Below are 17581 nucleotides of genomic sequence, written 5' to 3'. Positions count from 1 at the left end.
GATCCCCCGGATCTGCAAGCTGCCAGGTTTCCCTGGCCTCCTGCCTCTGGAGGCCAGTGCCATCAGAGAAGCCCCACTGGTGAGTGACTCAGAAAGTGTGGAATGTCAGGCTGTGACAGGTGACAGCGGGAAGGAGGCCTTTGAGGCCAGGATTAAGTTCGTATCTCCCCAGTGGCCACCCACTCACAATCCTCCCTGTGCCACAGAATCCAGTTGGATCCCTTCCCAGGATTCCTTTGAACTTAACGCCAGCAGGAGCTAGCCCATCAGAGGAGGCAGCTAGACTACTTGGCTCACTCAGAGAAAAAGTCATGGGTCACAGGAGCCAGGAAGGACTGGCCCCTGACACAAAAATGGTTCACTCTTGCATTAGAATATCATCCAGATGGGCTGGGGAGATAGCTCACCTGGTAAGGGCACATTTCCTATGAGTGAGGATCTAGATTCAAGCCACTGCACCACATGGGAGTACCATACACAGCAGGTGCTATGCTACCTTCCTTTCTCTTGTCTGTCTCTGTCCCCCCACTTTTCTGAGCCAGGGTTATTGCTGGGGCTCAGTATCTATACAACAAATCCAACACTCCTGATGGCTATTTTCTTTTTCCTTTTTTTCTTCTACTCTATCTTTCCTTGTTTCTTTTTCTTTTACTACTTCTCCCCCACTCCTTTTTTAAAATAGAGACAGAGAGAAATTGAGGAGAGAATATAGAGAGACAGACATCTGCAGCACTGTCTGGCTCCTTATCTTTTTTAAAAAAACTAAAGGGGTGGGGAGAGAGAGGTGAGCTGGGTGGTGGCACACCCAGTTGAAGAGAGAGAGAGAGGTGGGCTGGGTGGTGGCACACCCAGTTGAAGAGAGAGAGAGAGAGAGAGAGGTGGGCTGGGTGGTGGCAACACCCAGTTGAGCAAACACATTACCAAGTACAAAGATCTGAGCTCAAGGCCCCCCCCCCTCCACTTGCAGGGGGAAAGCTTCACATGTGGTGAAGCACAACTGTAAATCTCTCTCTCTCTCTCTCTGTCTATCTATCTCCCTCTACCCTCTCAATTTCTTTCCCTTCAGCCAAATAAAAAATTAATTTTAAAAATTAAACCTGAAAAAAAAAGAGAGAGAGAGAGGTGTCTTCCAGAAGCACTATATATATGCACTGCCCAGAAAACCACATCCAAATCTGTTCATGGAGAGAAATATACAGAATCAGAAAAAACAAGTTGTAGGACATTCATGCATACAAAGGTATATGGGGCAGGGGGCCTACCAGAAAGAAATGCATGTGTAAATACACATCATCATCTCACACACACACACACACACACACACACACACACACACACACACACATACACAACAGAAATGCACAATGAGTAGCATACACAATCGTGAAGTGCATACATAAGCACATCAACACAGAGAAACAAGCTCACAAACACACACACCACAGTCAGCTGTTGTCAGATACTCACAGAATCATACACAAACTGAACACACTGCCCCCACATTCACAACCACCATGGGAAAGGAAAGTGATTTGATGGCCTCAAAGACCTGTGTACCCAGATCCTCATGCTGGAGACCTCAGCCCTGAATACATCCACTTTCTGCCATCATCACACCCGAAAGTCTGCCACTTAACACACCTCTCTAGGCTCTAAGGCTGTTTCCATACATAGGAGACCGGGAGTAAAATGAACATGCTACCTTAGGCCACTGACCATCTAAAACCAAACAGAAACTATAGAAGCCACCTTGCAGGTTGTTATAGAGAGTCCACGAGGTCATGCGTGAAAGAACAGAACACACTTTTGGCAAACAGTAAACAACAGCTACTATCATCACCATCACCACCATCATTTTTTATTGCTCAGTCTTTGACACCTAGAACAGATTCCACAAATACTTCCTGGATTAATTAACACATACCTATGATACAAAAGAAGGAGCAAGGCAGAAAAAGTATGAGGGCAGTGGGGTGAGGTTTTTTTTAAGGCAATCTGTTTGGGATCAGTCTGGAGGCTTCCTGGGGGAAGTAGCATGTAAAAACTTAGGAGAAGGGGCTGGGTGGTGGTGGTGCACCTGGTTGAATGCACATGTTACCATGCACAAGGACCCTGGTTCGAGCCCCTGGTCCCTACCTACAGGGAGGAAAGCTTCACAAGTGGGGTATCTCTCTCCCTATCACCCCCTTCCTATTCAGTTTCTGGCTGTCTCTACCCAATAAAAATAAAGATAATACAATTTAAAAATAAATAAACAAATATTACTTAGGAGAAACATTAAAAGTGAGCATATTAAGCAGGTGAGTTTGTAAAGTACTATGGGACAGGGTGGTCACAAACAGGCATTCCATGCTACAGTCACAGCAGAGGTGTGTGCACACAGCAGAGGACAGTGGCAAGTCTGGCTGATCACAAATCCTTCTGACTTCAAGTGACAGACCAGCCTCTTAGTCATTCAGAGGACACCCAGGTCACAGGGACCCCTAAAGAACCCAGAGAATTTAGAAGAGAGAAAGAGCGTGCTCAGTCGGGAAGAAGATGCAGTGTGAGGGGTAGGAGGGTGCAGTGAATGTTCCTGGTACCTGCCAGTATGCAGGATTGAGTGGCACCAGAAACAGAAATCAGATACACATTCGTGAGGCCTCAGGCAGGGATATGACAACTCAGGGCCATCAGAGAATGACTCACGGCCCCATAAATCTTCTGACCAGGGGACTCTTGTCTTGGCAGAATAAACCCATGCAGAGAGCTGGATAGTCACAATGGCTTCATCAGTTCTAGAAGTTCCCTCACCAGCCCTGGCCAGGTGGGGAGCCAGGTGCTGGGGCCATGAGGCTACAGGAATGCTGACTCCATGGGGAGTACCACCCCTCCAGTAGGATGGGTCTCTCTCTCTCTCTCTCCCTCCCTCCCTTACCCCCCTCCCCCCCCTCCAAGCCCTGTTGCTGAGCCCTTGGCATCAGGCCATCCTTCCTAGGGTGACTCACTGACTTCACTTGCTTACTCCCCATCCACACTTCCAAACGTGCCTGTGCAGTGTTCTGTGCCTGCTGTGGGAGTGAATGCTCTCTGCAGAGGCTGCCTGGGAGAGCGTCAAGAAGACTGTGTTCAGAGTCCAGATAACGGGATATGACCCAGCTCCGCTACTGAGAAGAAAGACTATTCCAACACACAAAGAAGAATAGGCCACAAGTATTTATTCAACTTCATTTCAGCTTCAGTTACTTTATGAGAAGTGTCTCATTCTTGTGGTCTGGGAGGTGACAAAAGGGATAAAGCATTGGACTCTCAAGTGTGAGGTCCTGAGTGCAATCCCTGGCAGCACATATACCAAAGTAATGCCTGGTTCTTTCTCTCTCTCTCCTCCTATCTTTCTCATGAATAAATAAATAAAATCTTTAAAAAAAAAAAGAAAGGAAGGAAGAAAAAGAAAGGAAGAAAAAGAAAGGAAGGAAGAAAAAGAAAGAAAGAAAGAAAGAAAGAAAGAAAGAAAGAAAGAAAGAAAGAAAGAAAGAATTGTTTCACTCTCATAATCCAGTGGGAAGGTGAGGGAACAAAAGATCAGAGAGGTAAAGCAACGTGCATACTGCCACACAGCCAGGAAGTGGCAGAGCAGGTAGCCTGCTCCAGAGTCCAAACTCTTTCAATTCCAGGATTGCATGCTGAAGCTCTAAGCAAGCACTTTAGCTTCTCTGTGACTCAGTTTCCACATCTGGATAGTGCAGACATTGATTGGTTGGGACAGGGTGGTGGCGCACCTGGTTGAACAAACATGTTACAATGCACAAGGACCTGGGCTCAAGTCCCCAGTCCCCACCTGCAAGGGAAAAGCTTCATGAGTGGTGAAGCCTGGCTGTAGGTGTCTCTCTGTCTCTCTTCCTATCTCCCCTTTCCCTCTTGATATCTGGCTGTCTCTATCAAATATATAAAGATAATAAAAAAAATTTAAAAAGACTGATTGGTCTAGGTTCTAATATTTTTTATTTTCAATGTATTTTATTTGATATTACAAAGAGAAATGGATGATGGTGGAGGAGGGGGTGAGAGGAAAAGACAACTGAAGTAAGGCTCCACTGAATGTGAAGATCCCCCCGCCCTCACCCATAGGTGGAAACCAAGGGCCTGAACCCAGGTCCTTGTGAGTGGCAATGTGAGCACTCTACCGGGTATGTCACCATTCAGCCTCCTCCTATTTTTTTTATTCACTTATTTATTATTGAGAAAGAGAGACACACACAGAGAGACACCACTTGCAGTTCCAGGGATCACGCTCACGACCTCATGCTTGAAGGTGCAATGCTTCCCCACTCTGCCACCTCGTGGGTCACCATCTCTAAATTCTTTCTGGCTTGAGTGCACCATCTTTCCCCTCCCTGGCAACTCATCTGCAGGTGCCAACAATAGGAGTGACCTTTTGGAGAGACAACAGTTTGTTCACAGAAAAGGCTGTGGTGGTGGGAACTCAGGCTCTGAGCTCGGTCATGGGAGTTTCACTTGGGTCTTTTCAGGAACCCAGCTGGCCCTGGGCAGCCCCAGAGCAATAAGGCAAGTACTCTCTTCTTTTTCTTTCTTTTTTTTTAGAAATTTTATTTCATTTTATTTTACTATTTATTTATTTTTTATATTTTTAAAGTTTTAAAAAATATTTATTTCCTTTTGTTGCTCTTGTTTTCTTGTTGTAGTTATTATTGTTGTTATTGATGTCATCGTTGTTGGATAGGACAGAGAGAAATGGAGAGAGGAGGGGAAGACAGAGAGTGGGAGAGAAAGACAGGCACCTGCAGACCTGCTTCACCACCTGTAAAGTGACTCCCTTGCAGGTGGGGAGCTGGGGGCTTGAACCGGGATCCTTATGCTTCACACCACTTGCACTTAGCCTGCTGTGCTACTTCCTTTATTTATTTATTTTACCAGAGCATTGTTCAGCTCTGGCTCATGGTGGTGCGGGGGGATTGATCCTGGGGCTTCGCAGCCTCAGTCATGAGAGTCTCTTTGCATAACCATTATGCTATCTACCCCTGCCCCTCTCTTCTTTTTCTACACCAAAAGCTGCAAGGAATAGAGAACACTAGCTAGAGGAAGATGAGAAGTAGATGGCCAGGCCATAAATCCGCCTGAGGGAGTGATACTTTTAAAAGCCCTTTTCACTACAGGACACAAAACGCACCATTTTGGGAGACGACGATTTTATATGCTCTGTCACCTCCTGCTGCTTTACCATCTGCAAGCCAGGCACATCTGGGAGTCCTGCCCCCAAGAGATCATGGGAATTCAAGGGATAGTGTCAAGGTCAAGTTCAAGGCAAGGACTTGCCTCCTCCCTGGCTTGGGTGCTGGTAGGCCAGACTTCTCCTCCCCAGGCAACTTCAGGCAGAATGGGGTTCACAGGAGAGAAGAAATCTAGGGCTGCCCTTGCCTCTTCTCACAGTGCTCCCACTCATTTCATGAACCCACTGCCTTCTGCCTCTCTTGCTTTCATTCTGCAGACAGAAGTGCCCCATGAAACCGGGGAGGGGGGGGGAGTTCAGGTAAATCAAGAGTCCATTGCTCTCTTGAGAAAAGTCCACACCATCTGGTGAATGGCAGAGCCTGAGTGCTCTGAAGCCGAGGGGATCAATGAGGAGGGAAGGCACTCTGGGTCAGGAGGGCTGTAGACAGAAGCTGGGCTGGCAAGAAAGCTTTGGGGGGGGGGACTAGGAAAGACCTGGGGCCTTTGATGCTAGAGCAAGGCAGTAACAATCAGGGCTTTTAGGTGGGTTGTTTACCACCAGAGTTATCACTGGGGCTTGGTGCCTGCAAGACAAATCTACTACTCCCAGCAGCTAGGATCATTTCCCCTTCCCCTTTTTCTTTTTTTTTTTTTCTTTCTCTCTCTCTATTGCTAGGACACTGAGAAATTGAAAAGGGAGCTAGAGAGGGAGAAGGAGAGAGAGAGAGAGAGAGAGAGAGAGACGATGCCTGCTGCACTGTTTCACACCTGTAAACCTTTCCCTTCACTGGTGAGAGACTTGGGCCTTGAGTCAGCAAAACAGTTTACTTGGCTAGTGTGCTGCTTTGCCATGTGGATGACCCAGCCTCAAGCCTGCTCCCCACCACAGTGAGAGAAGTTTTGATGCTATGGGGTCTATCTTTTTCTATCTCTCTGTATCTTACAAAAAAAAAAGTTTCTTAAGCAATTCCACAGGCGAAGGTTCTTGTTTCAATGAAAAGCTTTGCTTCAAAAATAGATATTGCTGCCACCTCCCCAAAGGGCCTCCTGGCATGGGAAACAATTCCCACCTGAAGATTCAGATAGTATGAAGTTGGGGTTGGGTTCTGGCACATCTGGTTGACAGCACATATTACAATGCGCAAGGTCCCAGGTTTGAGTCCTTCAGGGGGAAAGCTTTGCGAGTGGTGAAGCACTGCTGTAAGTATCTCTCTGTCTTTCTTCCTCTCTATCACCCCTTTCTCTCTTGATGTCTGGCTGTCTCTATCCAATAAATAAATAAATAAATAAAATTAATATATTAATTATAGATACATACAGATAGTATGAAATCTGGAGAGAGAATTCATTGGGCAGCACGCCTGTCTTGACAGGTAAATGGCCTAGGTATGAGCCCTGACACCTCATAGGAGTGCCAGAATGGCACTGGACTCTCTCTCCCTCTCCCTCTCCCTTTCTCTCAAAGAATAGGAAAGAAAATATTGGTTCAGGAGCAATGAAATCATGTAATCATGTGTACATGAGGCCCCAGCTCCGTAGAAGAAAGAAGAGGAGGAAGAGGAGCAGAAAGAGGAAGATTAAGTCCAAAACTCAACCCAGTGTGACAGAGATGGTTGCTTCATTTTGAAACCAAGAGGGAAATAAGGAAGATAAGGTCTTGGAGCCTTGTCCTCATATCTAGTCTCCTGGACTCCTTGGGGAAACAAGAGAGTCTATGAGGACCACATGGCAGCTTGAGAAGAAGGTATTAGTTCAGTTCCCTTCTTCTCCAGAGCCATGCGCCCTGCACAGACCCCTGGGGGTCAAGTCAACTGTAAATAGGAGCAGAGTAAGATGAAGCAGGAAGATATAGGGGCCCAAGTTCAAATGCCAGCTATATCACCGACTGGCTGTGTGACCAAGAACAATGCACCTCCCCTCTCTGGGTCTCAGCATTCTCAGCCCTAGAAAAGCTGGCAGAGACTGAGCTGCGTGTTGAGGGTTAGCCTTTATGACAATTCCCATTTCACACTCCATAAACTTGGACTCCCCACCTTTAAAGGAGAATTTGTGTGAGTGCACACATCACCGTACACAAGGACCGGTGGTTCGACATTCTAGTCACCACCTGCATGGGGGGGGGGGGCTTCATGAATAGAGGAGCAGTGCTGCAGATGTCTCTTCTCCCCCTCCCCGACATCTCTCTCTGTCGTTCACCTTCTGTCAAAAAGAAAGAAAACAAACAGGGGAGTCGGGCAGTAGCTCATCGGGTTAAGCGCACATGGCGTAAAGCACAAGGACCAGAGTAAGGATCTTGGTTCAAGCCCCCGGCTCACTTCACAGGCAGTCAAGCAGGTCTGCAGGTGTCTATCTTTCTCTCCCCCTCTCTGCCTTCCCCTCCTCTCTCCATTTTTCTCTGTCCTATCCAACAATGACAACAACAATAATAACTACAATAAAGCAACAAGGGCAATAAAAGGAGATAAATAAATAAATAAAATATTGTTAAAAAAAAAAAGGAAAACAAACAGGCTGCCAGAAATGATGGGGTTGTGCAAGTACTGAGCTCCATCAATTAACCCTAGTAGCAAAATAAGAATAAGTTCAGTGAAATTTGTGTGATCCACATCTTGCATTGTGTGGATTACTATATAAGACGCTATCTGGAAGGAGTTCAGCACAGGGCCTGACCCAGGCAACAGTGCCAAACAGGCCACATCCAAACAGCAATGAACCAGTTGAGCTGGAATCTAAGCCCAGGTCAGTGGGACCGTGAATCCAAGCTCTAACCCTTATGGACCTCCTCTCAGAATACCTGCTGTGCTCCCATCAAAACAGTGGTACCGATGGGACCAGATGCCTATAAACTGGTGTATAAACAGGGTGTAGTGTCTTTTGGCTCATACTGGTGACCACAGAGCATCTGGCCTCAGCCTGTGCCTCTCCCTGTTGGAAGTTTCCAGACTTACTTGTCCCCCCCTCCCTTCCAGAATGCCCTTGCAGAAATCACCCATCTCTGAGCAAATCAGGGGTACCATCCCCCATATCCAGCTGCCTGTTGGCACTCCCCAATCCCAGCTGTCCCTCCACCCCATAGAGGTCTCTGTGGCTTGTGCCCAGTCTCCTCACGCACACAGGTACACACAAGATCTGGGACTTCATCTCTCCTCTGGGAGTAGCCACCCAGGTGTCCACTCTCAGCCCTCTGCTGCCCCCCACTGGCAGGAAACAGCCCTGCATGGACACCTCCATGTCCCTCTTAAGCATAATAGTCTGCCAGATACCTAGGGCACCCTTCACCACCTCCCCACTAGCTCTATCAGATATCACTATGGGGTAACAGGTGAGGGATTCAAAATGGAGGGGTCTTCCCAGTTACTCGAGGCTGTATGTGGGGGAGATTATGTGGGAACAGGGCATGAGTGCTGGTTGAACATGGTCCTTTGCCAGGGACAGAGCCTCACAGCCACCCTGGAGAAAGGGGGACTATGTCCATGCACAGAAAGAGGAGATAAGGGCTGGACAGCATGCCGAGCCTCTCTCCTCACAGCAGAGTCACGGGGCCTGCTTATCTGATTCCTAGGTGCCCAGCAGACTAAGTGCAGGGTCCTAGAAATACAAAATGGCCAAAAGGGGCTGGCCTCTGAGGTACCCCCAAGGCAGAGAGAGGAACGGGGGGGGGCAGTAAGAACCACAGAACTTATCCTTGCCTATCCCCACCCCCCCATTCCCCATCCCCCTCCCTCACTTTTGTCCTGACTCTGCTTTTACCCATCACCCCCTGTGGCTCCTGTGACCCACAGGGAAATGTTCAAAGACTTTGGTCCTAAGACTCTTCTCCATCTACTCTTCCTTCAGCTTCCACTCCCCTTCATGCCTCCAAACTCATTCAGCTCTCTAATCACATAGACACTGGATTGTTGCTGCTATGTGAGATCCTTCTTTACCTGGAACACACCTCTCCCCTTGGTTTCTGATAAACTCTTACACATCCCTCAAAGTCCAGCTCCAAAGACTCCTCCTCTAGGAATTCTTGCCTAGCCTGACCAGCCAGAGGTAACTATCTTCCCTTCATTCTGTAGAGTGCAGGGTTCTTGAAGGGTCCTAGGAATGGCTCATCATAATAGCAGAACCACCCAGGCTGCACACGGCTGAACACCCACTGAATAGGGATAGCTGAAAGGAAACAAGATCCTCTTCAAGAAGCAGTTGCAATTCACCCGCTGCTGAGTTTATCTGCAGCTTCCACCAACCCCTTGGGTCTTCCCCTCACTGACACTTCTCCTTCTCCATCTTGTAAAAAATAGCCCTGAGACCTAATTTCAGCTAAACCTTCAAACACGACTCTCCACTTTCAACTTCCTGAGGAAGAATCAATTGGCTGTCAAGTTTCCCTGAGCCTCTCTCTGCCACCTCCCACACCCAGGCCCTGCCAGCATCTCAAGGTCGATGGGAGGGGTCCAGGAGACCCAGGAGGGAGGGAAGGAGGAAGGCTGGGTCTGGGGAAGGTGACAGGCTGGGAGGGCTTGGAGAGCCACTGGTCAGTCGTCATGTCCTTACTCCCCACAGCAAAATGTCAATTCCTCTGTCACAGGGCAGTGGGTGACGGAGACCTCAGGTAAAACAGGCAGCACGGTGCTACTGCTGAGTGTCCCCAGGCCTCAGGAAGGGAGAGACACGCTGAACACCCAGATTCAGTCTGCAGAATCAAGGTTGTTGATTTCCCGCCTGCTTGTCTTCACTCCCTGTCCCTCTGTCCTTTCAGGACCCCATAGTGGTGTGGACACTGGCTCTGGGTTTGAATCTCAGCCATAATCTATCTATCTATCTATCTATCTATCTATCTATCTATCTATCTATCTTTTATTTATTGATTATTGGATAGAGATAGAGAGAAATTGAGAGGGGAGAGGGAGATAGAAAGGGAAAGAGAGAGATAGATACCTGTAGCCGTGCTACATCACTCGTGAAGTTTTCCCCCTGCAGATGGGGACCAGGGTCTTGAACCCAGGTCCTTGTGCACTGTAATGTGAGTGCTTAACCAGGCATGCCACCACCTGGCCCCTCAGCTTTACCATCTCTATGCAGCCTTAAAGCTGATGACTGGGGTCCTTTAGGTCCACCTGCACCCAGTTCCCCTCCTCCCATCTGACTGTCACCCCAGGGACATCCCACACACACCTACTCTCAGGACACTACTCTCAGACCTGCACACTGAGGCCCCAAGGAGGTGTCCACCCATCCCCAGCTTCACCTGCTGGGAGGTAAATGGTGGTCATGTCAGGTGAGTAAAGAGGTCCTGTGTCTTACCTACATCACAAAGCTGGCAGCAAGGGGGTCCAATTTCTGTCTTGCAGACCTTGCAGCTCATTTTTCTTTGCTACTGAATCAGAGCACTGAGACACCCTCTCTCTGCCACAACCACATTCCAGCCTTAGAAACCCACCTCCCTATTCTACAAAAGGCTAAACTGAGGCTCTCCTAGGGTCACAGGGCCTCTGAGAGGTGAGACCAGCACCAAGCCCTGATGCCTTAAGGAGTGAGCTGTGGTCCTAGACTGACTCGGCAAAGGGGCCAAGGCTGCATGTAGGCATGCAAAGCACGTGGAATCCACACTTAGAAAGAACTTCCACTGGGTGGTGGCCTCAGCTTCCAGGGAGCAGAGGGACAGAGTGAATCCTGTAAGCATTTATTTACCCATTTGTTTAAGTGAGAGAGGCCAGAGCACTATTGCTCACATATATACAGTACCAGGAACCAAACCTGACACTCAGGCATGCAAGTCTGTAGTAGAGATTTAAAATAATGTTGAGCATTTTTTTTTCTCCAAAGATCTGCCTTATTGGCACTGGGGAAATAGCTCAGTTGGCAGAGTACAGAACCACATGAACCAGAAAGGTGTTCTGCTCTCTCTCTCTCTCTCTCTCCTCTGTCTCATGTAAAATAAATCATATTATGTGAGAGATTCATTCATCTATTTTGTAAAACAGAGACTAGTGCACCATTCAGCTTAGCTTTGGCATGTGCAGTGCCATTGATTAAACCCAGAGCCTCCTGTACCACCAAGTCCTGTGCTCTACCAGATGGGCTATCTCCCCTCCCCAGAAAGAAATCCATAAGTCCTGACACAGTTCTCCATTAAGCCACACTGTCACAGAGGGGTTTCTCCATGAGGGGTAGAGACATCTTGTCATCAGGAATTGAAATTATCAGTGAAGGAGGCAGTTTTGCAAGTAGCTTCTGTGGTGTCTCCCCTCCCTCCCCCAGGCTAAGCTATGTTCCCTGCATCCCCTGGGGGTGACTAAGAGCAGCCAGGAGGGAGTGCATGGGAGCAAGTGGGAGCTGGATAGGGAGATGCTTCCAGTCCTATACAGGCTAGCAAGTACGGTTGTTCTCCAACAAGGGTTCAAGCTAAGCAGATTTACTTACATGCAGAGTATTTATTTATTCACTTATTTATTTACTTTATATTTTGTGACAAGTTATCACTGAGGCTCAGTGACTATATGACTCCATTGTTTCAGGCAATCATTTATTCCTTCCTTCCTTCCTTTTTTTTTTTTCTTCTTCTTCTTCTTCTTGATGTTGATAGCAGGTAAGAGACAAAGAGAACTTGAGAGAATGTCAGAAAAAAGGACAGACACTTGCAGCACTGCTCCACTATCCCCTGTAGGTGAGAGTCAGGGGGCTTGAACTTGGATCCTCAAACATATAGCATGTGGTCTCTAATGGGTAAGCCACCACCCAGCCTCTAGAGTAAAAAAAAAAAGGGGGGGGAACACCATTCAGATGATAGTGATGGATTTCATTTTTTCAAAGGTGTATTATTTATTTATTTCACATCCTACAGAGAGGTGGGCAAGCAGGGAGAAGAAACAGGCCAGAGCAATACCCTGGAATATTAGGAGCCTGGGACTGAACTCAGGACCTCATGCTTCTAAGTCCAAGGTCCTACCACTGCACCACTGCCCAGGACTAGGAGTTCATCAACCATGGGTTGGCATGTACACACTGAAGGTCCTCTACAAGAAGGGCCATCATTCACCACTGGATGAGAACACAGGTTCAGAGAGGCTATGTCATTGATGGGACCACTCAGGTCACAACAGAGCAGGATTTGAGTCCAGATCCCCAATTCTGACTGTTCCAACCTCTCCCACCTCATCCCAGCTCCAAGCACCAAAGCAGGAGAGAGCCTCATACTCTTTCCTTGCACTGCTGTACACGGAAAAGGACCAAAGGAAGGAGATAAGGCACAAAGGCGCGGACAGCAGCCGTGCCTGTGCCTGACTCTCAGTCGGGAGCTATGTGACCCTGGGCATATAACTTCACTTCTCTGAGCTTCAGTGCTCTGTGAAATATAAGTGCTAAGGGGCCCTGCCCTCAGGGCTGCAGTGACAATGGACACACTCTCCAAGCTGAGCACCTTTGGAGCTGGACCCTGAGTCTTGGTGGGCTGGCTGTCTGGGAAAGCTGGTTTTGCCTCTGATCCACAGGTGGCTTCACACCAGGAAACAGAGAAGGCACCACTACAGGAAAAATGCCAAGTCTTGCTGGCAATTAAAGAGTTGCAAATTATAGCAACTCCAAGGTGTCATGATATATCTATTAGAGCAGGGAGACAGGTAGAAGTTGATGCTGGTAAGGTTCTAGGAGGGTGTGGGGTACCAGCTTCTCCTCACAGACGCAGGTAGTACATGTCCAATTTCTGGGGCCCTCATGTCCTGCCTGCCAGATGCTTCCACTCCAACCCCGCTGGCAATCCCCCATCACTCCAACAGGTCAGCTCTTTGCAGGTCTCCATGCCTTTGCAGCTGCTGTTTCCTGGCCTGGAACTCCTCTCCCCTCCCCCAGTCCTGCCAACTGCTGCCAAACGTTTAATGAAAGGAACTTCAAATTGCTGTTCCCCAAGCTAGGGAGGTGGCTAGGGAGAAAGAGAGAGTTGGGGAGGGAACTTACAGCAACACTCCAACCTCCACGAAGTTCTTGTTGCTGCCCTGTGTGGTGCTGGGCATCAACCCCAAAGCCTCAGGCACCCTAACACTGAATCACCACCCCCAGAACCCCAAAACCATGTCTCTTTAAGAGTCCAGAAAATAGGTTGTGTAGACACATGAGTCCTTGTTCACTATAACATATGCACTCTACTAGGCACTCTACCACAGCCTGGCTCCCTCACTTCAGCCCCTTCTGTCCACAGCCAGCTTAGTCCCAGGGTCCTCTGGCTGCCTCCTCCCTCAGGGTCAAGACAGCTATGTACCCCAGGATGAGGCTGAGTCTGCAGAGGGGAGCAGCAGAGCACAGGGAAGACTGCGAGCATGCCTACTCCAGGAGGTTCCAGGAAGGGCCATGACGCAGAGATAGTTACCGTGACCCGGAAGGGCGTAGCAGCTGAGGGCTCCATGCTGGGGCTCTTCTCTGAGAGGCTGCCAGGCAGGCTGCGCCGGGAGCCCGGCCTTTCTTGGGGCGACTCTGTCAAGAGAAAGAGAAGTCACACAGTTAATCAATGCCACCCAGTCAGCCCCTCTGCCCTTCCTGTGCTGGCCACAGCAGTAAGCTGGCCTCTATAAAATGCACTGGGTGCTTTTTAAACTGCAGTTCCAGACGGAAAGTTTGGTTAGTTCCCCCCCACACACACACACATCAACAAATAGTCAAAAGCCTAACAGTACAGTTCCACTCTTAGTGTAAAGTGTACCCCCCAAAGAATTGAAAACAGGACACAAACAAGTACAGGCATGTAAATAATTATGGCTACATTATTCATGAGATCCAAAAGGTAGGGCCAACCCCAGACAAAGGGATATAGTGTGCTATGTGCACACCATGCAATGTTACTCCACCATGAAAAGGAATGAGTTCTGGGCTGGGGAGACAGTATAATGGTTATGCAAAAGACTTTCATGTCTGAAGCTCCAAGGTCCCAGGTTCAATCTCCAGAACCACCATAAGCCAGAGCTAAGCAGTGCTCTGGGCTTGCGTGTGCACTTGCTCGCTCTCCCTGTGCGCGCACCCGTGTGTGTGTGTGTGTGTGTGTGTGTGTGTGTGTGTGTGTCTTTCTACGTGTATCACTCTCATTAAAATAAATAAATAAACAAAATTATTTTTTAAAAGGATAAGAGTTCTGATAAATGCAGCCATGTACATGAACCTAGAAAATATGTACATGTAGCATAAAGCGGTATATGCCAAGCACTAAAGGACAAGTATTATGACTCCACTTCCATGAAATACCTAGACTAGACAAGCACACAAGGACAGAAAGCAGGTCCTAGATCCCAGGAGCCAAGGATCAGGGGAATTACTATTTGGTGGGTACAGAGCTTCTCTCTGGAGTGATGGAAAAGATTTAGAAATGGATAGTGGTGGTGGCAGCACAATATTATAAATGTACTTAATATTGATGAGTTTGTACACTCAAAAATATTAAAATGGCAAATGTTACATTATATATAGTTTGCTGCAATTGGGAAACAAAAGTGTCAAAATTCCTCATTTCAAACCACGCTTCTCATGAGGAAATGAGCTCCCTGTTACTAGAAGCAAACAAGCAGTTCCCTTTGGATGTGAGAATCTGGAATCTTTCGCCTCCACTTAAGATCTTCTTTTCTAGAGGCTTTAAATGTGAGGGAAGTAGAAATATCACAGTACATTAGAACACAGGCCTTACATGCCTAAAGGTCCAAGTTCAATCCTAGGGATCAATATTCCAGAGCTGAGCAGTGATCTGGTCTCTCATAAAAATAAATAAATGGGAAGTCAGGTGGTAGTGCAGCGAGTTAAGCACATGTGGCACAAAGTGCAAAGACTGGCAGAAGGATCCCAGTTCGAGCCCCTGGCTCCCCACCTGCACGGGAATCGCTTCACAGGTGGTCAAGCATGTCTGCAGGTGTCTTTCTCTCCCCCTCTGTCTTCCCCATCTCTCTCCATTTCTCTGTGTGCTATCTAACAATGATGACATCAATAACTACAATAATAACTACAACAACAATAAAAAACAAGGGCAACAAAAAGGAAAATAGAAAATAAAATAAAAAATAAATAAATGGATCCTTAAAAAAAAAAGACTAGAGGAGACAGTATAATAGCCATGCAGATGACTTTCATGCTTGAGGCTCTAACTTTCCAGGTCCAATCCCCAGCACCACCATTAAGCCAGAGCTGAGCAGTGTCCTGGTTAAAATAAATAAATACATAAATAAATACTGGGCAGGGGAGATAGCGCTTAATGGTTATGCAAAAAAATCTTTGTGCATGGAACTCTGAGGTCCCAGGTCCAATCCCCAGCACCACTATAAGCCAGAGCTGAGCAGTGATCCATTTAGAAATAAATAACTAATAAAAATAAATGTGACTGGTCCAGGAGGTGGCGTAGTGATAAAGCTTTGGACTCTCAAGCAGGAGGTGAGGTCTTGAGTTCGATCCCTGGCAGCACATGTGCCAGAGTGACATCTGGTTCTCTCTCTCTCCTCCTATCTTTCCATTAATAAATAAATTAAATCTTTAAAAATAAATTTGAGAGGAATACAAGGGCAGATCTAGAGATTCCATGAGAAAGGGTGGAGAAGCAGGAGCTCAAACCTGGGTCCTTGCACATAGTAACTCAACCCAGTGAACCACCACCCACTCCCAACCCTGCAAAATTATAATGGTAACAGTTCACTCAAAACTTTTAGCCAGGTCTTGAAAACACCTGTTTAAACTTTCTTGAGTCAGCTCAAATTGGCCAGGTTTCTTTTGAGGTCCTTGACACCATGCTCAACAATGGCCGCCTGGTGTCCCTTGCTCTGTATGTGTCACCTTAAGGGGAAAGCTTTCTGCACCTGCTTCTTCCAGTCTCTCCCGGCCCCCAGTGAGCTCCTGCTCCCAGCTTTTGGGCCCCTTCAGGCTTCTATAGCAGTGCTGGACCTGAGTCTCTCCTATCAATGCTCTCACTCTACAGAGGGGTCAGAGTAGGGGTGGGGGGAGGCAGCCCCTGCCTGCCTGCCTGCAGAACCCCTAATGCTCACACCTAAGCCAACTGCAGCTCCATGTCTCCAGCAACCTGCATGCAGCTTGGTGCTAGGGGACTTCAGGTGTCTGGGATAGACCTGATGACTCAAAGTAAAAAGAGCAGGACAACACACATTCACATGCACACAAGCACCTCAACATGCACCTACTCAGATACACCTTCAGGTTCTCAGCCCACACAGAAGGCTGCACTGGCTATAGGAGGCAGTATCTACACTCCATGCAGCTGATTAGACAGGGGTCCACAGAAGTGTGGACAGATAGCCCTAAACCCCCTCACACCCCCAGCCCCAGGCTAAGTTCCAAGTGCTAAGCTCTGATCAGTGTCCAAGCAGGCAAACCATCCTGGGGCTGGGGGGAAGTGAGCTGACTTCAAAGCAGGGTCCAGGCCCACGGGATCACCAGGCAGGCTTGGGAGAAGGGTTGTAGATGGGTAATCAGCCCTGAGTCACCTGCTCTGGGTGTGCTCCCTGTCCACGGTTCCTCCTCAGCCCCTGACGCCATTCCCAGGGCCTCGCTGCTGCTACACAGGAGACTTCTTCACTCTTCCATGCAACACACTCTAAGGAGCACCCACTCATTTTGGTGGTTCCTCTAGGAAACCACATTTCACATTCTCCAGTCTGGCTGTATCACTCTCCTCACCACCTCACTTCTTCCTGACCACACACACACATACACACACACACACACACACAAACACACACACACATTCCCTACCCCATCACCTCCACTGAAGGGCTACCATGACCATGGTCTCCTCATGAGTGAGACACTGAGTTCAACTTCCAGAAGCCTCACACACAAAGACTTAGACACGTGTATATAATTGTATATAGACATGTATATAGAAGCATGTGTGTACAGAAACACACACACAGGGGGCTGGGCGGTAGGTAGCTCAGTGGGTTAAGTGCACATGGTGTAAAGAGCAAGGACTGGTGCAAGGATCCCGGTTCAAGCCCCCGGCTCCCCACCTGCAGAGGGGTTGCTTCACAGGTGGTGAAGCAAGTCTGCAGATGTCTGTCTTTCTCTCCCCATCCCTGTCTTCCTCTCCTCTCTCTATTTCTCTCTGTCCTATCAAACAACAGCAATGGCAACAATAACAACAACAACAAGGGCAACAACAAGGGCAACAAAATGGGAAAAATGGCTTCCAGGAGCAGTGGATCGTAGTGCAGGCATTGAGTCCCAGCAATAACCCTGGAAGCAAAACACACACACACACACACACACACACACACACACACACACACACACACACACACACACACACACACCTTCATTGTGTCTTCCTGTACAGGGAGGCCCTCACAGCTATAAGCAAGAGACACCTGATTGGACATGAAGCTTCCTTTCCTGTGAAATTAAAACTGACATT

At 48.0% G+C, this 17581-nt stretch overlaps 1 protein-coding gene across 11 annotated transcripts in view; it reads right to left on the bottom strand.

Annotated features, from left to right (window-relative positions):
• The window catches only part of DAB2IP (DAB2 interacting protein), a 232553-nt gene that overhangs the window by 94414 nt on the left and 120558 nt on the right, over nt 1-17581 (bottom strand). For all 11 annotated transcript variants that reach the window (XM_007539933.3, XM_060200088.1, XM_060200089.1 and 8 more), the window contains one exon: nt 13556-13659. In XM_007539933.3, the coding sequence (XP_007539995.1) occupies nt 13556-13659 (104 nt within the window). Of the gene's footprint in view, nt 1-13555; nt 13660-17581 lie in introns of those variants that run through there.

Source organism: Erinaceus europaeus, chromosome 10 (genome assembly GCF_950295315.1).
Source record: "Erinaceus europaeus chromosome 10, mEriEur2.1, whole genome shotgun sequence".
Lineage (NCBI taxonomy): Eukaryota > Metazoa > Chordata > Mammalia > Eulipotyphla > Erinaceidae > Erinaceus > Erinaceus europaeus.
The sequence above is the reverse complement of the archived record's forward strand: the minus strand, read 5'-3'. Positions and strand labels throughout refer to the sequence as shown.